The following is a 26926-nucleotide window of genomic DNA, read 5'->3' as shown; positions in this document are numbered from 1 at the left end:
TTTGTGTTCCTCTCCTATATTTCTGTTTCATCTCGTTTTTTACTTCGATGTTTAGCACGTGCAAATAAATAAAAATAGGTATTTTTTTTGTTATTGGCATAGACTAGGTGTCAATCAGCCAGTTACAACATGACTAATACCTTAAACATATAAATTTTATGACCGTTAAGTCCATAAAATATCAATAACGAAAAGCTGAATAATATGCTTTAAGAACTGAAATTAAAATAATATACAAGTTAAATATAGTATCTTTTCAACATCATCAGTGTGTTCAAAAAACGGTACACATAAGTAATATAATTCAAAACACTTTTTTTTGTATTATCTCCTTTTTATCTATATTTGCATACAAATAAGATGATGAGGTTCTCAGTTCCACAGCAAACTCTTGAGCAGCTATCTACTCAATCCGACAGCTGCTTTGCTATGGACTGTCTAAGTTGCTCACCACAATTTTGCATATACATATATTTTTTTGATAGTAGATACTACAAGACTATTTTGGTACTTGACAGAAATTTTACTAATGCATTATAAATTCTCTCATTTCCATTAGCTAAGAGACTAAGGATATTAAACGGAGCCTGTACATTAAGATCATGTAATTGATGAATAAATTGATCTGTTTCATCCTTATATTTTTGGCATTCGAAAAAAATATGATCTGTAATGTAAACATAGCAAGGAAATAAAGAAGGAAAAATTAAGAGATAATTAGCCTATAAAAGAGTAAGGATTATTTAAGTAATTATTATATATTCCAAATTAATAAAGAATAAATTCGACACAGTTTAACGTATACATTTCAAATTAAAAACAAAACAATTGACCCAGTTTAACACAAGCCTGAATGTTTAAAAAATTACGACACTTAGACTTTGTTAGAAATGAATACAAGGTACGAATTGTGAAACAAGTGAGAAGAATTGAGCTGACTAAGAAGTTTTACATAGCGTGATCCAGTTTAACACATGGAATAGATGGCATAATCAGCGAAAACGTAAAAACAAATCTCCACTTCGGACGTGACAAAAGAATCTAAAGTACGAGTTGGCAATAGATAAAAACAAACAGAAGTGGGTCAAAGGTCCAGTAAGAGCTCGGCGCCCGAGAGTGCCCCACCCGAGAGGCGCGGCGATCGGAGCGCGCTATTTAACTCGACGGGATAGTGTGACGTATAAGTGCCGGTAACTGGAAATTCGAAGGTTCGCGACGGCGCGCCGTTTTGACTTCTCGAAAACTGACGGATCTCGAATCCCTGTAGGACTGGAGGCGTATTCATTAGCTAAAGCCTAAATACGCTAAGGTAACTAAGATCTATATACTAACCCAAGGTATATCTAATGATACGGAATTGTTCGACCTTTAATTCCTTGCTTTGTCTCTTCTCGTCTCCCTTCGCGCCTGATCGAACATTATTGGTCATAACTGATATTTTGTAGTGTACAGTCTATTTAATACATTGTAAACTCGAAATTTGTTTTTTTTGTTATTCCCGGCCGTTACAGGTAGAGACTAGAAGAGATACACATTTCCGCTTATGCAGTGCTCCGGCTTCTAACGTAAGCCCACAGCCTCTCACTCTTTGCAGGACCTGAGACCGAGAAGTCCTTAATCCCCTTCCTTCCAAAAATCTCACTACCCTCTTGTAAATCCGCGAGGGCGGAACCAGTCAGTCCAGACTAGTGGAACCAGTAAGCCTTGCCCCGCTCGCAGGGATAAGTATCCCCTAAGAATTGTAGATGCATTGATAAGGATATTGAGACAGACGTCTTCTACAATGGTGACAGCCTTTATTATAGTGGTGACAATTTATTAGAGGGGTTTATTAGATTTATATACACAGCTTCAATCTAAATTATTACAGATCTTCTTCTTCTTCTTCAGTGCCTTATCCGGTCCGGATGTTGGCGATCATCAAGGCTATCATGGTTTTGTTGACTGCTCTGCGAAACAGCTCCGCTGAGGTCATCTCAAACCATTGTCGGAGATTTTTCAACCACGAGATACGACGGCGTCCCGGTCCTCTTCTGCCAAATACTTTACCCTGCATAACAAGTTGAAGAATTCGATATTTTTCTTCGTTCCGCATCACGTGGCCGAGGTACTCAAGTTTGCGTTGTTTAATTAAATTAAGCACTTCTTTTTCTTTTGTCATGCGCTGTAGGACCTCAACGTTGGTGACATGGTCCACATAAGATATTTTTAGTATCCTTCTGTATATCCACATCTCGAAGGCTTCGATTCGTTTTTCAGTGGCTTGCGTCAGTGTCCAGGCTTCAACTCCATACAGTAACACTGGAAGAACGTAGCACCTCACTATTCGCATCTTGGTTGCCAAACTGAGATCACTGCAGCACAGCAAGGATCTCAACTTAATAAATGTAGACCGTGCCATTTCAATTCTGGATCTAATCTCTTGAGCGTAGTCCCATTGTACGTTGAGGGTAGTTCCGAGGTAAGTGAATCTGTCGACTCTCTGGATCTCTTCGCTACCTGCCATTAGTGCCCCGGGATCTAAATTTGTACGGCTGACAACCATGAATTTAGTTTTCTTAATTTTAAGGTTCAGTCCGTATGTTACGCTCACAGTTCATTACAGATCTAAATCACCTTTTTTGCCACAATTTTGACAAAGATCATTTTCGAGAACATGAATTTTATATAGATGTGTGGGATAACAGGCGTGGCCAAATCTAAGACGTGTTACAGTTGTGATATATTTTCTTGAATAATTATATGGCTGAAACCACGTTTTATTCGGTATTTGATTTTGTATACTGCAGTATCTAGAAGGCTTGGTATAAGTATGTTGTGACCAGCATTCGTTCCAACTATTGAGATATTTCATTCTAATATAAAATACTGCATCACAAAAGTCTTACAGGTAGTTTTGTAGTTTATTGGTCAAACCATTTTTGAAAATCAATAAAAATAGGTATAGAGAATGTGTAATTCTATAGAAAATTACCACTCTGTCAAAGAATTTTTTAAACTAATTAATAATAATCATCTAATTGTATATTCTTTTTAAATGGTATGTAAAAATTACAGATAAAATATTCAGATTCCACAATAATTAAATGAAAAAAACGGAAAGTCATGATTATTATTCGGAGAGTGTAATAATTAAACAAGAAACAAGGATATTATGTGATATTTTTATATGACGTAACTGTCAGTGATATATACCAAATCATCGATCTATGACCAAAAACAACTATTCATGTCTGGTAAATTATTTTGTCATGGTTTGAGGTACTTTTGTAGTATATTATGAAGATAATAAAATTTAGTTCAATATATCTTTGTGAGTTACAGATTTTTTCGCGAATTTTATTCGAAATAAAAAATAAAGCATCAAATAAACCATTTATTTTAAGCATTGAAGTGTACCGCGGTTTATTCGTTGTGCTTTTTCATAACTTTTTTTGACTAGGATTATTCAATTTCTTTTTTAAACACTTAAATGTCATTTTTTAGAGCTATATTTTTTTGCTATATCACCTTCTGTTGATACTGTAGGAATTCCAATATGATTTCTTTTCTTCTATTTTTGTTTAACTTCCCTTACATCTTTCAATACCAAATCCAACACGTTATCCTGAGATCTTTCTGTTTTTGTTAAGGTTATTCATGTTTAACATAAGACGAAAAGGAAAAAAGCTAAAAGAATCTGAAGAAAAAAAAAAGAGAGAATATTTGGAAAAAAAAATTAAAAACAATAGAGGAGCATTACATTAGCAAAGAAATAAAAAAATTCTATCAAGAAGAGAAGAGAAGCAGACAAACAAATCACGCAAACAATTTTTTGTAGGAATAAAGGACTGCTCCTTGGAAATACTGCAGAGAAATTAAACAGATGGGCACAATATTTTGAAGAACTACTAAATAATGAAGAACATATGCAAACAGATGAGGCAATGGGCCAATCAGAGGATAATGATGAGGAATACGTAGAGGAATCAACAAAACAGGGAATAAAGGAAACAATATAATGACTTAAAATCGGTAAAAGCGCAGGGGAGAATGGAATCCCGGCGGAAATTTTAAAGAAAGGAGGGGTCACACTGCAAAGAAAGATATGTAATTTGATACTGAGAGTGTGGAGAGAGGAGAAAATGCCCGAGAGATGGAGTAATGTCGTAATTTGTCCAATACATAAGAAAGGTGACAAAACTCTTTGTAAAAATTACAGAGGGATAGCTTTACTGGATGTTGTGTACCAAATATTAGCAAAGATCATACTTAATAGACTGAAAAATACGAGAATGGCATAGTAGGTAAATATCAAGGAGGGTTTAGAGCAGGAAGATGACAGTGGATCAAATATTTACCTTAAAATTGCTCTTCAATATCAAAAAGGTTAATAAAATTATTAAAAATGTTGCTAGCAAGTACAAACAATAGAGTGGTCATAGAAGGAAGTATGTCAAATCTGTTTTTCGGTTACAAGAGTATTAAGACAAGGGAATCCACTTTATACTGATCTGTTTAACTTTGTCTTGGAGGCAATAATGAGAGAAAGTAAGATCCCAACTACAGGTTCAATTTTCCACTATAAACATCAATGTATAGCGTACGCAGACGATGTAGTCCTCTTAACAAGAACAAAAAAAGAATTTAAACACATCTATAAGAATATGAAGCAAGAAAATTTGGGTTGTATATCCAGTAATTTTGCTAAGTTGTAATATGCAAGAATATTGATGTGATAAAATCTTATTTTTATGCTAACAGTATCGATGAATGGGCTAACGCTATTTAAATTTAATTTTAATTTAGTTAGATTGAAATCATTATTGACTACTTTAACAGAACCACCTTCTTTAGTAAAATCGGTGGCATTAAAATTGCGATCAGTTCTAAAAAACGAGTATTCAGAGTGAAACAATTTAGTACTATTTACATTGGCAATTAACCAGGATTCTGCTATGAAGATAATATCAAATTCACAGTCGGAAATTGAGTAATAAAAGTCCACTATTTTTTAATCAATTCTAGTTATATTCTGATAACTTGCTGAAGGTTGAAGAATTAGTATGATTATGTGTATTTACTAGTTTAAAAGTCCGAATAGCTATGATGATTGCCGACCTCCGCCGCGGAGATGGCACTTGAAGAAGAAGACTAGTTTAAAGGACTAATTTTGGAAACACCATTGAAGTACCTAATTTTTATTTTTGTTCCTTTACTATTTGTTCTTCAAGTTGCTTCTTTAGCATACGCATATATATATATATATATATATATATATATATATATATATATATATATATATATGTATATATATATATGTATATTTATATACATGTATATATATATATATATATATATATATATATATGTATATATATATATATGTATATATATATATATATATATATATATATATATATATATATATATATATATATATATATATAGTGCACAGTAAAAATTAACAACACCCATTCCGATCATTTCAGAACAGAGGCAGGTGTCAGGCAGGGATGTATAATCTCGCCAACTCTGTTTAATATCTACAGCGAAGACATTATGCGAAAGGTACTAGACGGATGGAAGGGCGGAATATCAGTAGGAGGTCAAAAAATCAGTAGCTTGAGATATGCTGATGACACTTTAATAATTGCGGCAAAACAAGTAGAAATGAAAGACATAATGAGACGTCTGGAGGAAAAAAGCAAAACATATGGACTACAGCTAAATAGGAGTAAGACAAAGATCATGATAGTAGACAGAGCTCGGAATAATCTTCAACACATTAAAGAAATTGGGGGCTTTGAAGTAGTAAATAGTTTCATATACCTGGGGTCCCTAATAACAAATGACGGGAGGGTGTGACAGAGAGATACGTAAAAGGTTGACTATTGCTAGAACAGCTATGAAGAAACTGGTAGCAATTTGGAAAAATTCTAGCATAACAATACATACAAAACTAAGGCTGGTAAGGGCGCTCATTTTTCCCATAGCGACACATGCATCCGAAACGTGGACCTTAGAGAAAGCGGATAAAAATAAACCGGACGCTTTTGAAATGTGGGTATACCGCCGCATGTTGAGAATATCCTGGATTGATCATCGCACTAACGTATCAATATTAGAACAACTTAAAGTAAAAGATATATTGCTTAAACAAATACAACAGAGATATTTGCAGTATTTTGGACACATTGCTAGAAGAACAAGTACGATGGAAAAACTGATAGTCGAGGGTAGAGTTGAAGGAAAGAGACCTAGGGGAAGATCCCCAAGCCGTTGGGTAGACCAAACAACAATACTGATTAACCAAGGGTTACATGAAGCCGAACAACTAGCCCAGGACAGAGAAGAATGGAGAGAAATCGTGCAAAAACGGTAAAGGCCTGATGGTGTCACCACATCCCAAAAGGGATTAGGACTGAGGAGGAGGAGGAGAAAAGTATGGTGTAAAATTTATGTAAAAATTTATGTTGCACTCTTATGAATTGCAGTACTCACCTGAAACTCTGGTTATAAACTTACGCAACTACTCGTTGAAAACGACAACCAAGTGCCGTTGTAATATATATCTGCTGCGATCATTATAGAATCCTACCAAATAGTCTTCATATTTCTATGATAGATATAACGTCTTTACAACCAGATACCTGTTTGTATTTGAGTATATCTCATAGTTCTACCTCCTCCTGTAAATATCGTTTTCACAGATGCAACCGAATACTCCTCTCAGGATTCTTTGTTCAAGAGATTTTCATCTGTCTTGTACCTCCCTGTCATAGACCGATATGCGTTTCAAACGCTTGTGATTGTTCACTTTTTATTTCTACTTTGCAAAAAACTTGTACGTTTTGTAGCTCTACCAATCTTATTAGTTTATCGGGAATGTGGAATTCATACATGGATTCATACAATTTACCTCATAGCACACTATCATAGGCTGATTTAAATCTACGAAGAGTTAGTAGGTATCGATATTGAATTCGTTGGTTTTTTCTGGTTTCTGTATCAGCACAAAAATCTGGTCTGTTCTTGATCGACGAGACCTAAAATTAGTTTGATATTCGCCAAGAAGCACCTTGGAATATGCACGTAGGCGACTATATAGGATACTCGAAAATATTTTGTATACTGTGTTAAGAAGGGTTGTACCCCTACAGTTTCTGCATTCCAATTGATCACCCTTTGTGTGTAACGGGCAAACAATTCCAGAATACCACTCTTCCGGGATTTGTTCCTCATTCCCAGCTCTTACTATTAGTTTATGTATCTGATTAGTAAACTATCGCTCCCGGTTCTGCAGGTATGCCGTCAATTCCTGTGTCCAAGTCCAAAAGTTGTAGAGCCTAAGATGATGATGATGATAGTTATGAAACTTTTATAGTGTTTGCAGATTTTTGTGGAGTTTAACATTGTGTTAGAAACTCTGGTTATAAACTTACATAATTCCTCGTTAGAAACGAGAACCAGGTAATACTCATTGTTAAATATTTATTTTGGAAGTGAATTTTAGGTGTCACTTTTGTTGTTATGAAATACATAAACAAATAGAAATTTAGACTAACACACCAAACCAAATATCAAGGATTTAATATTTTTCTTACCTATATATTTTAATTTAAATGTATTGGCATCATTTTCAGGTACGTTTTCTTGTTTGGGTTCTTTGGTAATCTTGGAAAATAATTCTTCAGAAAGCTCTGAAATGAAAAAAATATTATAACACTAATTTACATCTTTACATATTCATGTACATGGGAACAAGTTTTTATATATCTATAATTCTGGGTTTTTCTCACACAGTAATTTATTTATAAGATTTTATTTTACATTTTATTGAACATAATTACCAAAGTGTCATTTACTTATAACTTTTTATGTTGTTGTTTGTATAGTAATTAAAAACGCAAGTGAATTCTATCAAATAGTTTTTTAATTACAAAGTAAATTAAATTTGTGAATAGTTCCTCCAGTAACCAGTGCAAAAACGTCGGAAATAAAAAAGCAGGTTATGTTAGGTTATGTTAACTTTATTATAAAAGCATAGACATATAATATAAATAGACTTAGCGTCGCAATACAATTTCGTTCTGTCAGCGTGACAGAGAAAACTGAAGCAAAACAGTCCCTACATCTCTTTCTAATTTGCCATTGTTTATCGAGCATGTGACCTAAATGACCAATGAGAAGGTCATGTGGTCGATAAACCCGGCCCATTACGCGTAACTGATATTCAAAATCGCCGGTCGCTTCAAGCGTTATTTCTGAGAGAACAGTTTATTCTACAAAATCAATGTCCTGACATTATGTCGAAATGTGTTTACACTGCAAAATAAAGACACAACAGATCAACAGCTAAATCAAGGATAGCTGCAACGAAGCAAATACTTTCATTTTAAAAGGAAAGGAATGATAACACAGCCTAAAAAAAATTAAAAAATTGTGTGCTTGAGAAATAACTAATTTTAAATATATTTGTGCCTTTGATTTTTTCATAATAATTTTTTTTGGAATCCATGGTATAAATTTAACTTCTCTCGAAAAGATATACACAAAGACATCTGGAAATCACCAGACAGACGTACAGTAAATATTATTGATCATATTATTGTAGACTCAAGACACCAATCGATTAGAATAAACTTCCACCCCAGAAGATGAGCAAATGCGGATTATAAAGGAAAGAAAAAAGGATAACGATTTAAAAATTTGCACGTGGAACGTAAGAAGCCTTTATCAGCCTGAAGCCACGGCTCTGCTCATACAAGAAATTAATAAAGCCAACTCATTGCTTTACAGGAAATGAGGTGGATTAGCTCAGGCATCCTGGAAAAAAATAACTGTAATATTTACTACAGTGGACATCCTACCCGACACGAATTTGATACCGGATTTATTGTAAGCAGCAAGGTCAAACATAGTGTAATCGATTTCAAAGCTATTGATCACAGGATATGTCGAACGAATAAGACTTAAATCCATGCTTCAACGGAAGAAAAAGAGGATGAAGAAAAAGACATGTTCTATGAGGCACTAGACCGAGAGTACGATGAGTGCCCAAAAATGACATCAAAATAATAGCAGGAGACTATAATTCCAAAGTCGGAAGAGAGAATATATTTTCTCCCACCATCGGAAAAGAGAGCCTACACGTAGACTCTAATAATAACGGTCTCAGAATCAAAAACTTTGCGATGTCTAAGAACATGGTAATAGCTGGGACATGACTTTCCCATAAAGATATACATAAGGGAACTTGGAACTCTCTTGATAATGACACAATATGGCCATGACCCCTAAAAAGAAGCGTGGGAAGACCCAAAAAGAGATGGATAACTGGAAAGCAATGAGAATTGCAAAAGATTGGAAAGCGTGGAAGCAATTGGAGGAGGCCTATGTCCAACAATGCATAAATGAAGGCTAAAGAAGAAGAAGACTTTGGGATCCCACCTAAGTTAGTTAAGCTGAACCAACTAACAATGCAAAACGTAAGCTCATGCGTTAGAATTGAAGGAGAAAACTCTACGTTCTTTGACATTAATAATGGTCTAAGACAGGGGGACGCGCTGGTGTGTCTCCTCTTTAATATTGCCTTGGAAAAGGCAATCAGACAATTAAATATTAGATATATATATATATATATATATATATATATATATATATATATATATATGTTAGTTTTGATATTTCCGCGGGAGCTGTATGTTACATCAATGGTATTCCGGGTTTGACTCCGCGTTAAATGTTGTTGGTTTTGATACAAACCATTTTGACTTGTTGCCATTGCTTTTTCAATGGCAACAAGTCAAAATGGTTTTTATCAAAACCAACAACATTTAACGCGGAGTCAAACCCGGAATACCATTGATGTAATATATATATATATATATATATATATATATATATATATATATATATATATATATATATATATATATATATATATTTTAGGGATTCTACAGTATTCACTGCCTTCCCTCGCTCAACCGTTTCCATCTCTGTCTGTTGTTCCATTCACCATCGTTTAGTCCTCTCTTACTCATGGCATCGTCTACTTCGTTCCTCTAGGATTTTCGGGGTCGTCCTCTTTTCCTCCTTCCTATGGGGCTCCATTCGGCTATTCTCTTTATCCATCTGCTGTCGCTAGTTCTTCTTACATGTCCATACCACTTTAGTCTTTTTTGTTCTATATATGTTAGTATGTCTGTTTCTATTGATGTTCTTTACTTTATTTCGTCATTACTTCTCCTATCCATTCTTGTTACTCTGGATACTACTATCTTACTGCTGTTTTTCTTGTTTATGATCCAATTTTCAGCCCCATATGTCATAATACTTCGCACTAATGTTTTATAAATCTGCGTTTTTGGTCTTCATATTTAGGTGTCTATCCCACCATCCTGAGTAAAGTTGTCGGATTGCTGTTCTTGTTTGTCCTAATCTTTGTGTAATTTCTTCCTCTGTTGTTGCCTTTTTCGTGATTATAAACCCCAGGTATTTGAATTTATCCTTTCCTTTGATTGTTACGTTGTCATCAATCTGTAGATCTTCTATGTCTTCTTCACTTGTAGATAGGTACCTACTCTGTTTTCGCGAGGTTAATATCTAGTCCAGCCTTGGTATATTCTTCTTGTAGTTTCTTCATCATGTAGCTGAGGTCGTCTTGGTCTTGTGCAATCACTACTTGATCGTCTGTAAAACTTAACGTATATAGGTATTCGTTCCGTATCGGTACTCCCATGCCTTCGCATTTTCTTTTCCATGTAGTCAAGTATATTTTATACTTTCTCTAAGTATATTTTGAATAGGGTTGGAGATGTGAAACAACCCTGCAGGAGCCCTTTTGTTGTGGTGAAGTCTCCTATGATTCTTGTTCCCATTTTAATGGACAATTTATTTTCTTTATACAGAGCTTTTGTAGCTTCTATGAGTTCCGTCTGTATTTCTAATTTGTACATTGCCTCCCATAGTTCTGACCTTGGTACAGAGTCATACGCCTTTCTTAGATCCACAAATGCCCAATGTATATCTCTATTTTTTGCTTTTTTCTTTTCCAACAGTTGTTCCAGTGTGTATATGTGGTCTATGCATGATCTTCCTGCCGTGAAGCCTGCCTAATCCTCCCCAATTTTACCTTTTACCGCTTGCTCTATCTTTTCTCGCAGTATCTTCCCATATAATCTTCCTATTGATGATATTAGGCTTATTCCTCTGTAGTTTTCGTATCGTTTTCTATCTCCTTTCTTAAATATAGATGTCATATATGCCTCCATCCATTCCTCTGGGAGCTGTTCTTCATTTATGGTTTTCTGAAATATCAATTGTATCATCCAGTGTAATTTTTTTGATCCGTATTTTATAAGCTCAGGTGAGATGCCTCCAGGTCCCGGTGCTTTCTTATTTTTGATTGTTTTTATAGCCGTTCTCATTTCCCTATCTGTTATTTCTATTTCTTGTTGTGGGGATCTGCTTCGTCTTCGCCTGTTTTCTTTTCCAATTAATTGTAGTCTTTGTTCTGTTAATAGTTCCTTGTAGTAGTCCTTCCATTCTTTGTCCTGTATATTTCTCAATTTAATTTTTTCTTTTGAGTTTTGTTTCAATCCTCTCAGTACTTTCCATGACTCCGAAGTTCTTGTACCTCCTATATATGTTTCAATATTTAAGCAGATTCTTTCCCATTCTTCATTCTTTTGCTGTGTTATTTGTTTTTCACTTCTATATCTTTTTCTCTATATTCTTTATAAACTTTATCGTTGTTTGTAGTCAGCCATTTTCTGTATAGTTGCTTTTTTTCTTTAATTATTCTTTTTGTTGGTTCATTTATTTCATAATAGTGCTGTTTATTTGTTATATGTTCTTTTTCCCCAAGGGCTTCGAATGCTGCTTGCTTTATACTCGCCTTTATATGCTCGTATATTTCTTCGATTTTGCCGTATCTAAATTCTATTAATTTTTGGTCTAGACGTTGTTGGTATAGTTCTCTTATTGATTGTTCTTGGAGTAGTTCTATCCTCGAGCATCTTTATGTTTAAAGAACGTCTTTCAGATAGCGAAGTGTGTCAAATGCCCGTTGTTTTTTACTGACTGTTCTTCATTTATTCCCACTAGAAATAAATTATAAAACTGAGATCATCATCCAATAGAAATAAACTTCACATAATACCCGAAGAATTCTATCACCTGGCTTAAAAAAAATACATTAAAATTAATTATCGAGGAAAGACCTTCTTCTGCTTAAAACGTTATTTAAATTCACCTCAGCATCATATTTATTGTAGTTGTAATCAATTACCAGACCATAATTAAAATGCAATATTGAACATTTCTTTTGTTGACTAAAATAATAAAATTATCGATACCAAAACGTGTCTTGCCTTTGATGTAATATAATAACAGAGAGATATCCTTGAAATCAGACTTGCACACTTGTTATCTCCGGGGCAAGTCAAATATTAGTAATACCCAGAAAGTATCATTAATTGCGTATTTAGAAATTGTTTCACAAATATTTAATAAGGAGTTTATAAATAGTCGACAAATAGAAGTAAATATAGAATTATTAGTTAAGATGTTTTTATGTGACTTCGTTAATTTAGCTAAAGAAATTACTTAGTATTAGTATTCCGAAATACTGATTGTTTCGAAATTTTGGGGATTGATAGTGTGCATCAAATAAAACCATCCATTTCGATTAAACCCTTCTTCCTGTTATAATTTTCATATTTATTTACATATCTGTTTATTTTGACTGATATACTAAATATGATACCTATGAATAACAAATACCATGACTCTATTCTTCTTCAAATTCTTTGCGCAAAAGACTGAGCCTTTCAGCGCAGGATTGCTTATTTTAAAGTTGATTTCTTATCGATTTATTTTAGTTTCTCTGGTCTGCACTCGTTGCTTTCGTTTCTTTGATCGCCTTTCCTCTTTCTTGTCCTATTTTGTTTATTAACTCTATCGATTCTTCCTTGATCTTCCTTTTTTATCAGACCAAAATAATAACAACAAAATTTTAATGGGACCAAAAACACCGAAGATAGATTTAACCCTGGATGTGAGATGCTCATCCAGACACTTAACTTAATGTAGCATGCGCAGCAGCAATTCAATGTTCTACATTGAAGCTGGAAAGTAGTTGGAAAGAAAAATGTGAAAAACGTCGTCCATTGACCCAAGCTGGAAAGGGAAGTCGAAAATTTATTTGCTAATGACAACAACGAGGATGATGGTCAAGATATCTTTGTTAACGATTTCGAATTTGACAAGGATTATGTTGAAGAACAAAACTCCAATATAGATACTGTTAAGTAGGTCATGAATCAGTTAGACATATTGCAAGTTTACTTGGAAAAGTCGGGCATGATTGGTCTACAGAACAACCCACAAGGCGTAGTTGTACAGCGGCCAGAAATATTGTTACGCATTACAAGGAAAATCCAGGATAATTTATATAAATGAAAAAATCATTCGCAAAAGTGAAAGTATCGCTGTTTAAAGTACACAGAAATATTGACAAATAAAACAGAAGTAAAAGCCTGCTTTAGGTTATTGTTATTATCGGTGGATTACGTGTTTATAACTCTAACGTTGATGAACTTTGGTCCCTACAATTTTAGAATAGAATATTTCGTGCTACGATGTCCAAGTAGATGTTTGAATTTCTAGGTGTATGCCTAAGATTTGATGATAAAGGAGCAAGGGCAATAAGAAAAACAGTAGATAAATTTGCACCAAGACGTGAATTATGGTAAATCGTTATACGCAAATGTATATCATAGTACACTCCTTTTGAGTTTTGTACTATCGATGAACAGCTCGCAGAATTCAGGGGCAAATGCCCATTTAAAATTTATATGAGTAGTAAGTTCGATAAATCTTCTTCTTCTTCTAATGGCGCAACAACCCTTTGTGAGTCTTGGCCTGCTTAACAATGTTCTTCTATTCTTGGTGATGTTCATGGTTTTAAGATCCCTCTCTACGTCGTCTATCCATCTTTTACGGGGCCTTCCTCTTGTTCTGTTTCCTTGGGGCTTCCATCTCTGAACTACTTTTACAGCTCGATTGTCTGGCATTCTTTCTAGGTGACAAAGCCAGTTTAGTCTTTGTGACTTTACAAATCTGACAATATCTGCCCTCTGCATTAATTCATCCAGCTCGTGGTTCATTTTAATTCTCCACGAACCATCGCTGCATTGGGTTGGTCCAAATATCTTCCTTAGTATTATGCGCTCAAATATTCTCAGTTGATTTTCATCAGTGGTTGAGAGGGTCCACGTTTCACAATGTAACCACTGGTCTAATTACTGTTTTGTAGATTCTAAGTTCGATAAATATGGAATAAAGATAATGATAATGCATGACTTTTAAAACATTTTATACGGTAAACGCAGTGCCAGCCCGTTACGTTCGAAAATTTTCGGAACCAATACATGGAACCAACCAAAATATAACAGAAGATAACTGGTTCACCTCGATATCTCTGGCTGATCAAATAATGAGGCAATTCTGGCGCCCTTGCACGGCAAAAAAGAAGTAGGTACATAATTATTGGTATTCGACGAAAATTAAACTATCTTCTCATACACTCCAAATCCCAAAAAAGTTGTTTTTTTGCTGTTAACATTACATCACTATGATTCGTTAAATGCTGTTACAGGAGAACCAACCCTGTAACACACAATTCCTTATACACAGATAATGATTCTTATACTGCATCACGAAAATCCAGATGACCACTCTAAGAATTTTTTCAATAAGCTTGTTGCAAGTGGTGTAAATGCAATGCTGCTATTTTTTCTCACAAATTCCTAATTGGAAAGAAAATACATCTAATAATAGAAGATCATTTCTGAAATCTTTAGAAATGTCTTTAATTGAACCACTAACGCGGGAGAGACTTCACATACCTTCTTTACAGAAATCGCTCAGGCAAAAAAATTGTAGCACTCTTTAAGTTGACTAACTTTCAACACAACATCCCAAAAGTTTAGTAAAGCAAACTAGGCATTTCTGCAGAGAAAAAGATAGAAAAACTAAGGATGCATGCACAGCTTGCCATAAAGCATACTGCATGGAGCACAAAGTTAAAATCTGTTGTGAATGTGGTCATCAAAGTCAGTAAAATTGAAATACCTGGCTAAGAATAAATATGAGTTCTATAATCAAAAGGTGTTACCTTTTAGTTAGAAATACCATTTTGTAGTTAAATTAAGGTCAACTATTTTGAGTTATATTTCTGTTTTTTTTTCAGAAAATGTTTTTTAATTATTTTTAAATATTTTTAATATATTTTTTGTATTGCTACAATTTAGGGAGAGAAAATAAAATGATTGATTTGATTATTCTTGTGTATTCAATAGTGATTAAACAGACTCTGGAAATCATGAAATATTTACTTTTTTATTACTTCTTTACAAAAATCATTGGGTATCTGGTACAGATGTATGCGGTTTATGTGAAAAAAATAAAAAGCACACCAGGGTGTGTTTAACCCTGGTGTGATCTTCCAAGGATAAGAATATAAAATGGTTTTTGGAACTAAAATACCACTTTAAATAGAAAAAAAGATATTATAAAAACATTCCTATTCCATTGAAGCAAAACAGACATAAACAAAAGTCAAGAAGCCAACAGACAAATAAAGTTTGCTGCTATTTAAAATAGATCATCGACATTTTATATATGTGATAGATAAAGGGTATGAATACGGGAATATGCGAAGATTAAATGGGAAGTGAAAATTTAAAATGAAGAATTAATATTAAATATAATGTTTAGTTGATACATGAGTTGAGCGCTAACTATATTTAGAATGAAAATAGTACAACAAAATACAAAATGATTAAATGAATAAAATCAAAAGAAATTGGAATAATATGATTACTTGAAGAAAAATAACAACATGGGATGGTTATAACGTTACAAGAGAAAAAAATAGTATATAAAAATTAACCCACTGCCGACAATAAAAAAATTAGAGGCAAAAAAACTACAGAAAAACAAAGACGACGGTGCCTCATACATAAAGCGAAGAAGAATTAAATGGATAAAGTCCAAAATGTAAGAAAAAAATACCCAATAAAGGTAATTTCTAAACTTCCCCCGTATATTATGTTTTAATAAATACTATCTTAACTGTTATAGTTATAAACCTTTAAAAAACTAGGTAGGTAATACCCGCATTATTATACACATAAAAATATATAGAAAAAAATGACTTATTGGGTATTTAAATAATTATTTAAATGAACAGTATCAACTTACTTATTGATACTGCGAAATGCTTATTAAAAAGCAATAATGTTAAAAAAAATTAGTTTGTTTATACCTTCTAAAAACTTGATATTATCCGTGTATAGTTTATAAATATTCATTTTGGAAAAAGCCATACCACTACACTATATTATCAAATAATAATCAAGCAACAATAATATTGTCGATACGATTAGAAGCGCTGACTTTACAACGAAAATAAGACAATGATCACCTAGCAACTTGTAATTTTTGACATTGTCACGCGAGAATTTGCTAGGCAACCAAATGAACTCTTTGTAGGTAGATTAGGTATCGAAGAGGTCACACTCTTATCGGACAATAAAAGTATTTTTAACTTTCGAAGATATATTAATTTGGCAAAGATAATTAGCAAATGTTTTGTTAATTTCTAAGGCTTGGTGGAAATATTTCTTGATGCCATCCCCTTCGGAGCTTTATTTTTCATTATAGAAACTCTGAAATTGTACTACAATTTAATTTCGATCTTGTTGTTAGTGTCTTTACTCTAACACTATATTTTTTATAAGCAAGTACTGAGTCCACTATGGAGATATGGTGTCTAGGTATGGTTTTGCTCCAGCAAGTCTAATAACCACATGTTTCAATGTTTTTAAAACATCGTTCTAAAGAGTATAGTGAATGAACTTTGATACGGGCGAAATAGTTATCGTTTCCTAACCTCCGATATGTGGGTCTATAGAAGAATTGTACGCGTGTTCTGGACAGAACACGCCAACTTGTTCAATTCTGGAAGAGCTTCATACAAAAGACAGACTAATAATAAAAGTAAATCGAGCATACCTAATTTACTTTGGCCCAAAGCCAGAAAAATGGGGACCACGGAACTATTGGTAGTAGAAGGAAAGATAGAAGGCCGAAGACCAAGAGGAAGATCTCCAACACGATGGGCAAACTAAATGAGTGTCTGGTGCTGGTGGGTAAATCCATATATGAAGCCGTCCGTATGGTACAGGATCGCGGCCAATGAAGACAGCAAGCTAAAAATATTTAGAGTATCACCACGCCCCCATGGGCTTAAGAAATGAGGAAGAGACATCGACATGGTTTCCAGAGGAGACTCCAACCACGTCAAAATTAGTATGTAGAGCAGAGTTCTTAAAATCCGAAATATTAGTAGAAATATAAAATACTCTGCAATAACGCTGCCTTGGGGCCCACCAGACAACTACAGAATAACGGCCGGGTATGTAAGATCTCAAGATTAGAAAATAATGGTGGGGAAGATTTTTCTTGACATTATATAAAAGTCTATCCCTTTTCGAAAACTTGATTGATGTAGAACTACATCAATACTACATCATACAGATTCTAAAAAAGGTTGAACTACAGTACTTTTGGTTTTCTAGGCCATTATTTATCTATTTTTTTTAAGTTTTTAAATACTTTAGAGATAATTGGCAGAAGACTTATAGGCCTAAGGAATGTCAACTTATTGGCACATTTTCCAGGTTTTATTATCATGGGAATTTCCGCAACTTTTCATTGGCTAGGGTTAAGGGAAATGATTGTGGATTAGAATTGCATTAAACATTAATTAATGTCTTTTTTGTCTTTTTGGCAACGTTCTGTAATATTTTTTAAATATTCCACAAATGCATTTGCCTTTTTCCTATTATTTCTAACCCAGAGTCCAGAATTGTCTCTTATTGGGGGTATTTGTTGAGGAGACTGCTTGATTTTTTCGTGTTTCACGCCAAAGAGCATAATAGGTTGATTTTTTGTAGATGTTAGACTTTCCAGGTATGTTTTTATAGTTTGGTTTTCAATCGTCTGTAAAGGTGTTTTTTATTGTAAAGGATTTATTAGTGGCTCTATTATAGTTTCTTTTACTCGTTGCAGTTCTAAATTTTTGCCATTTTTTGTGAAGTCTCCATTTTTCTGCGATTTTTTTCTCTAACTACAATAATTAAATTTTCGTCCTTATACTTATTGTTATTCATAAATGGAGTTATATACGAAGTAGTTATTTTACCGAAGAAGTTATTTTACATTTAACAGAAGAGAAACATTTAGTTTGATTGTTTCATCTAATTCTTCTATAAAAGCAACCCAATTTGTGTTTTTGTTGAATATATGTGGATCTTTTGGTTTTTGCAGTATCTCAGTAGGTACATTTCTAATAGTACGATAAATATATTGACAGAAAGAAGAAAACATAGAGATAGGCCAAAGAGGAAGTTAAGAAATTATAGAACTGAATAAAACCATCAGAAAATTAACAAAAGAGCAAAAAATAAAGAACCAGGAGGAAAAAATCGAAACCATCATAGAAAAAAATAAAAACTTGAAATGCCTGAGACCTATACTAGACAGAACAGAAATAAATAATATAAAGAACAGTAAGTTAAGGAGAAGTTGGTGACCTGGAAAATGTACATCGAAGAACATTTCTGAGACTACCGAAGTAACCTTCCAGAAATAAATTGCATGGCAGGGCCGTCAATACTAGAAAGCGAGGTAAAAGCAGCTTCAAAACAGTCTAAGAATGGTAAGGCCACAGGTCTGGATGAAATACCCTATCTATCTATCTATACAAGGATTTTTACAGCTGTCGCTGCCTTCCTTCTTTCAGCTAATGTCTCCAGTCCTTTCTATTCTGCCATTCTCCACCTCTAAGGTCTCGTCTTTCCATGGCCTCTTCCACTTCATCCCTCCATGATCTTCAGGGTCTACCTCTTTTCCTCCTTCCTATTGGGCTCCAATCCGAAATCTTTGCTATCTACCTTGTATGATCTGTTCTTCTCACGTGTCCATACCAAATTAAACGTTTTTCTTCGATGTAACTGAGTATGTCTTGTTCTACTGCCATTCTTTGTTTTATCTCCTCATTTCTGATGCGATCCATTTTGGTCACTCTGCAGCTTCTTCTCATGAACTCCATTTCAGTTGCTGTGATTTTGGACCTGTTTCGTTTATTTATTACCCAAACGAAATACCCGTTGAACTTATTAAGGTGATGAGTGAAGTGAGCACGAAGAAGTTAACTGAACTGTTTAACGCCATATACGATTCAGGTAATATCCCAGAGGAATGGCTATTGTCAACATTTGTAACACTACCAAAAAAAAACGAACGAAGATTTCCGAACTATCAGCCTTACAAGTCATGCACGTAAGATTTTTCTTAAAATCACACATGCTAGAATTTACAAGAAATGCGAAGAAAATGTCGGTGAAGTGCAATTTGGATTCCGCAATTCCATGGGTAGATGTGAAGCACTTTTCAACTTACAAGTCTTACTTCAAAGATGCCGCGATGTCAGTTGTGATGTCTATATTTGCTTTATTGACTACGCCAAAGTATTTGACCGTTGTCAGCTCCAGAAGATGGTCGCCGCCTAAAGAGTAGGATTGGATGAGAAGGACATTTAAATCATCATGAATTTATACTGGAACCAGCGTGCTTAAGTCAAGGTCGAAGACCAGCTGACCGACCAAGTGAAGATCATGCGAGAAGTAAGGCAAGGCTGTGTGCTCTCGCCGACTCTTTTCAATATATACTCTGAGAAAATGAAGCCCTCACAAACCAAGAGATGCAAATCCGAGTGAACGGTAAATACATCAATAATATCCGATACGCCGATGACACTGTGTTACTAGCAACCAGCCTAAATGATCTACAAGCCTTACTAGACCTAGTGAGAACTGTGAGCGTAACACACGGACTAGACCTTAATATTAAGAAAACTAAATTTATGGTTGTGAGCCGTGCAAATTTAGATCCCGGGGCACTAATGGCAGGTAGCGAAGAGATGCAGAGAGTCGACAGATTCACTTACCTCTGAACTACCCTCAACTCACAATGGTACTACGCTCAAGAGATTAGTTTCAGAATTGAAATGGTACGGTCTACATTTATCAAGTTGAGATCCTTGCTGTGCTGCAGTGATCTCAGTTTGGGAACCAAGATGCGGATAGTGAGGTGCTACATTCTTCCAGTGTTACTATATGGAGTTAAAGCCTGGACACTGACGCAAGCCACAGAAAAGCGGATTGAAGCCTTCGAGATGTGGATATACAGGAGGATACTAAAAATATTGTATATGGCTCATGTCACCAACGTTTAGGTCCTACAGCGCATGACAAAAGAAAAAAAAGTGCTTAATTTAGTGAAATAATGTAAGCTTGAGTACCTCGGCCACATGATACGGAACGAAGAATATCGAATTCTTCAACTCGTTATGCAGAGTAAAGTATTTGTCAGGAGACAGAGCAGTCAACAAAACCTTGATAGCCTTGATGATCGCCAACATCCGAACCGGATAAAGCACTGAAGAAGAAGAAGAAAGAACAGTAATGGAAAAAATAAGCAACAAAAATATTACCAACGATATTAGAGGAGTAAAAAACCACCCAAAGAACTAAATAGGTTAATGAACTGTAAAATTAAGAATGTAAACTCCGAGATCCAGCCAGAAATTAGTAAAGAAGAATAAAAAAAGATGGCGTCACTACAGAAAGTTGGAGATTGGAGAAAATTCCTTTGTAAATACACTCACTGTTAACAACCCGGTATCAACCCACTGCTAATAAAATACTACGAGACAAGATCCGGTAAGACTGAAATGATGTAGTAACGTAATTATTGTGCAAAAAGGCGACAAAAGCAACAAATTATCGTCCAATGACATTACTCAATACGACTCATAACAAAAATTAAGCAGGCAGGATTAAGAAAGGAATTTAGTACCGGTGACCAATTTGGCACTTGTTAACTGTGAAAATTCTAAATGGACTACATTTGTATAAAAAAACTAAAATAATTAATTCTTTAGATTAGAGAAAATGAACAAATAGCGAGAATTGATCAACATCATTAAAGTCAGAAAGATCCAATACATCGGTCATATATTGAGAGAACCTAAATTATTTAGGTCCTGTTGACCATTTAGCAAGTTTAAAAATAAAAATAGCCAATATGATTGTCAACCTCCATAGGCAGACGGCACTATAAGAAGAAGAATATCATTTAGGGCAAAATCGAAAGAAAACGCTGGGTCGGAAGAAAACAACGGTTATGGCTGCGTAACATTAGACAATGGACAAGCGAAACGGTCGAGGCATTGTTTTATGTAGCTGTCGACCAAGAGACATTTCACCAGCTTGTTAATACAACGATAGTCAATACTCGAAAACAAGTACAACACACAAAGAAGAAGATGGACTACACGCAAAGTTTTAAAAATATAAAAAAAATTAATAAACTAGAAGATAGAAATCTTGAAAGATGGTTGGTAGAGAAGAACCATTGAACAAGTTATAAAAATGTAAAAAAGTAAAGAAAGTACTGCACCAAATTGACTTATTGTAAACATTTCATTAACTATTTATTATACAAGTCCTCGGTGCTTTAGCAGATCTGTGACATATAATGTCTTCACTAATACTCGATAGACCATTTTATCAAGAAAGAATGTACTTGAGAAAGGACAGAACATAAAAGACTAAGCGTCAATAGCCAATCTCGGTAGTAAACACTGAAACATTATCACCAACGAACAATATAAAAGAATACGGATATTGTGCGAATTCTGTATACTTATGTACAGTAGCTTTTTTGGTAAATCACCTAATAATAGGATGACATCTTTAACATTTTAAACAACTTTTTGAATATTTATTAAGTATATAATATAACAGTTCCTCACAAGATGTGATGCAAGTGATTCATGGAAAAGTGTGTACAGATAGGACTTTTACCACGTAATATTTGAAGGTCAAGAACATTCAATATTGCAAAAGTCGATGCACGATATGAAGCGAGGCTAAAGAGGTCAAATGTTGCTCAAGATATTGTTTTGTCTCTAAATATAACGCCAAAACTAAAAATATTTATTTTAAATCGTGCGTTGGTCACTTGATTAATTTAATACGAGTGTTGTAGAAATCACTTACTTATCACAGTCAATAACACATTATATTTACGACAAGAAACCATGTGATACTGTGTCTTCGTAAACTGGGGAGAAAAAGGGAATCGATAGAGTGTATATATAACTAATTAAATTAAATAAACGTATTAAGACAAACAAAACAGGCAACTGTTATGAAATAATAACAGAAGAGAATATTAGCGTTATAATTTCCATATATAAGAAAGGAAACAAAGCACAATTCCGAAAATATAGAGGCATATCGCTTATTAGCACATCATATTATATAAAGTGTTATTAATGATCTTGCTAAAGAGGCTCACACCATATTCGGAACATATTCTAGGCGACTACTAATGCGGCTTTCGTGCTAGAAGGTCAACTATAGATCACATATTTACCATCCGACAAATATTAGAGATAAACTGGGAATTCAACCGCGATGTGCACCAAATTTTCATAGATTTCCAGCAAGCATACGATTCCATAAAAAGAAGCAAATTGTGGATAGTAATGTTAGAAATGGGAATACCAAGAAAATTAGTTGAATTAACGCAAATGTGCGTGACAGACTCATATGCGCAAATAAAGGTATGAAGCAGAACATCGATGCCATTTGGTATAAATTCAGGACTTAGTCAGGGGAACCCCTTGTTCAATTTTGCTTTAGAATATGCAATAAGTAAAATATTTTCTGATCTGACAAGAGGATTTGCTGATCAAGGATCAAAACTGTTGCTGGCCTTTGCTGATGATATAGATGCAGTCATGCATTCTACACGACAAGTGAGAGAGGTGTTTTCACAGCTCGAACAGGAAACGGGTAGTCTGGGTCTCCGAATAAATGAAGAAAAGACGAAAAACATGGTAGTAACCAAAAATCCAAGACCAAGAGTTAGGCAGAACATCAGTATTAATGATCACAACTTCGAAGTAGTAAAGGAGTTTAAATACCTGGGGCGATAATCACAGCGGACAACCACATAGAAAAAGAGGTCTCAGTCTATACTCCCTTTCAAAATTATTGAGATCGAAGCTGCTAAAGAGAAAAGAAAGGTTCTCAGAATAATATTTGGCCCTCAAAGAGATGAATTCGCAGGGGATTGGAGAAGACGCCGGAATGCTGAATTGGTGACTCTGTATGGAACTGAAAAGATAGTTAGACATATCAAGGCGTATCACGTAATACGATCAGAGGATGACCGAGTGTTAAAGATAGTATTTCTTGAAAGACCAGATGGTCGAAGATCAGTAGGCCGACCGAGAAAAAGATGGAAGGATGATGTTAAAGCCGATTTATTTAGAATTGGGGTAGAACAATGGAACATAGAAGCGCAAGATCGTAGAGGATGGAGGACGATAGTGGATGCGGCGAAGACTCACTCCGAGTGGTAAAGCCAGTGAAGAAGAAGAAGAAGAAGAAGTAGATATACAGTAGGAAATACCACACTTAAAGTCCTACTATATCACATTTACAAACCTCTATATTGAAAAAATAGTTTAAATTTTCATTTAGAACGTTTGAAGAATTCGCGAAAAATGATCTAGTTTTTCGTAGCCTGAAATTTGGGAATGTTCATTCACTTACATAAAGTTAACAAATCTTCTTGTAGAAGTAGATTGCTTAAGTTTTTCAAGCACATCTACGATGAATGCGAGGAGGACAGACATTCAAATATAACGATATACTCTTCCAAATGTAATGTACTGTTAATGATGGAATCTAGAGCCTTGATTAAGAATTCAGCTGTAATTATTGAGTAATCAGAGTTTAATTTATACTGAAAGTAGTTTTAGATATTTTGTATATAAATGGCACACCTCAACACCCGTAAATGATTTCGAGCCATCAATTTAAAGGGTACCCCGGGGTTAACTATATTTTTTGAGATCGATACAACCTGAATAAAAACCTGGAAGAGAAAAAAGATGAGGTAAGGGGAACAGACGAGTGGGAAGAGGAACCACCAACGATTCTTGAAGTTAAAGATGTAGTTAAAAAACTAGCCAGAAACAAATCACCCGGAATAGATAATCTCCCAGCTGAACTATATAAAGAAGGTGGCCATGATAGCATAATGGCATTACAGCAGCTTATAAAAGAAATATCGACACAGAAATCCCTTCCCAAAGATTGGAATATTGGAATACTTTGCACCATACACAAAAAAGGAGATATCTTGGAATGCTCTAACCACAGAGGAATTACGCTTCTAAATGCAACGTATAAAATATTTTCCACAGCGCTATGTCACCGTATGGCACCATATGCAGAACGGACAATAGGAAAATACCACGCTGGTTTCAGAGGTAGTAAATTGACAATTCATCAGATTTGGAAAAAACCCATGGAAACAGATGGAAAAAACACTGGAATATGGCATTGATACTAATCACATATTTATAGACTACAAAGCAGCCTACGAATCTGTGAATAGAAGAGAAATGTTCAAAGCAATGAAAGAGCTAGTAATACCAAATCAGTTGGCCAATTTAATAAAACTAACTCTTGAAAAGTTTAATGTAGGTTACGGATTTAGGAGAACTGTCTGAACCTTTAAAAAAATAATAACGGGCTACGCCAGGGAGATCCTCTCTTCTGTATACTGTTCAATCTGGCTCTGGAAAAAGTGCAAAAATGCATAAATCAGTGCAAATCATGGCCTATGCTGATGACACCAATATTGTTGGGAGTGAACAAATTTGTATACCTGGAAGCGCTCCCTAACACTGAAAATAATACGACTGCAGAGATAAACCGCAGAATTTGCACGACCAACAATGCTATTTTGAACAAAATCTCCTCCCTACATCCACAATTATATCGAGAAATACAAAAATAAAATCCATGACAATGGAGTGTGGAGAAGACGATACAACTTCGAACTTTCTAGAATGTACCAGGAACCTGATATCGTAAAACATATTAAGGACATCTGAGATGGATAGGGCATGTAATGCGGATGAGAAACGACAAGAAACAAGCTATGGGAAAGTATGGAATCGGTGAGAGAAATAAAAGGAAAGAAAACTGATTCAGTCAGTTCAAGTAACAACAAGATTGCTACAATAAAAGACCATAGACTATTTAGAGCAAAACTTGTTCTAGATTTAAAACTAAAAAGAATAAAATTAATCACAAAACCAACATTAAACGGTATAAATATCAACAATCAAATGAAAACTCAGATCACTACCAAAGGACAATCGATGACAGATTACATGACCAAACGGACAGCAATCAATTAATGCAAATCATCCTTGATAGTTACCAAGACCAGACGGAATAACCAACGAGCTCCTAAAACACGGTGGAGAAAGTACTGTAGAAGTAGAAGACGTCTTACACCTATATATACAAACCATCGAAAACATCTACTTCCATAATTGAATACAAGCAAAGATAAATGGAAAACTAACACAGTGTATACCAGTACAAAGTGGAGTCAGACATGGCGAATCGTTAAGCCCACTTCTCTTTAATATATTAATGGACGAAATAATACAATCAGTACGTAAAGGTCATGGTTACAGAATGAGGAACAAAGAAATACAAATATTATGTTATGCAGACGACGTGACGCCACATTAATCGCCGAGACAGAAGACGAGCTCCACAAATTACCACACATCTTTAATAAAACAGCCAAGATATACAATATGATAATATCATCAGAAAAAACAAAAGGTATGACAACATCTAAATACCCACTACCATGTAAAATCGAAATTGATGGGAAAATAATAAAACAGGAAGCAAGGTTTAGATATCTGAGAATAGATATAACTAGTTACGGAGATGTTGAAGAAGAAGTACGAGAACAAAGCTCAAAAGCAACTAAAGTGGCGGGATCTCCTAATGACACAATCTGGAAGAATAAATACCTAAGACAAGATACAAAAACAAGAATCTATAAAGCAGAAATTAAACCTATATTAACATACACGGCGGAGACAAGACCTGACACATCTAAAACGAGACGACTACTAGAAACAACAGAAATGAAAATACTTCGACGAATATCAGAGAAAAGTCTGTTGGATAGGGAGAGAAGTGAAAACATAAGAAGAGCATGCAACATAGAAGACATAAATTGATGGGTGACAAAATGGAAACAGGAGTGGAACGAACACATTAGTAGAATGGCAGAGGATAGGATAGTACGAATAGCACAAGATAAGTCACCAAATGGACGAAGAAGTATTGGAAGACCAAGAAAAAGATGGTGCAGTAATTTAAACAATTTAGGAGTCTAATATTGAAGAAGAAACAGGCTTTAAAGCCTACATACAAGAAGGAAGAAGAAGACCCTTGATAGTACTAAAGAAATTGGAGGCCCGCAACAACAAAAAGAACATAGGAAACTGTCTGATAAACTCAGAATAATGCTAAAACAAAGAAGAGGAATGAAAGTAAGTAGCAACTTATAGATAATACAATATATAGAACTCTGTAAGGCAATAAGAAAAAATATTAAGAACGACATAAGAAAATACAATGAAAGACTACAATGAAAATACAATGATAGAAAATGCAATTGAAAACAAGAAAAGCTATAAGAAAACAAGGTGAGCATTAATCATTGGGAAGCAAATCATTACTCTAACAAACGAAAACACCAGGATTAGAGATAGAAATGAAGTAATACAACTCGTGGCTATATTCTGCAGCCAACTATACAAAGCCATGATATACTTCAAGAAGCAACTAGACACCAAGAAGATATATCAGAAGTCCTTCTGGAAAAAATAGAATTGATAATTACAAAA

The 26926-nt window shown here is 34.5% G+C and overlaps 1 protein-coding gene across 2 annotated transcripts in view; it reads right to left on the bottom strand.

Annotated features, from left to right (window-relative positions):
* Window positions 1–26926, bottom strand: part of LOC140439067 (low density lipoprotein receptor adapter protein 1-like) — a 39363-nt gene that overhangs the window by 10834 nt on the left and 1603 nt on the right. The window contains exons 1-2 of one of the 2 annotated variants that reach the window (XM_072528721.1): window positions 16316–16473; window positions 7587–7682 (exon numbers count right to left, since the gene is read on the bottom strand). In XM_072528721.1, coding sequence (XP_072384822.1) covers window positions 7587–7682; window positions 16316–16376 — 157 coding nt within the window. In that variant the 5' untranslated portion in view covers window positions 16377–16473. Of the gene's footprint in view, window positions 1–7586; window positions 7683–16315; window positions 16474–26926 lie in introns of those variants that run through there. The other variant, XM_072528722.1, reaches the window with a different exon arrangement.

Source organism: Diabrotica undecimpunctata, chromosome 4 (assembly GCF_040954645.1).
Source record: "Diabrotica undecimpunctata isolate CICGRU chromosome 4, icDiaUnde3, whole genome shotgun sequence".
NCBI lineage: Eukaryota > Metazoa > Arthropoda > Insecta > Coleoptera > Chrysomelidae > Diabrotica > Diabrotica undecimpunctata.
The sequence above is the reverse complement of the archived record's forward strand: the minus strand, read 5'-3'. Positions and strand labels throughout refer to the sequence as shown.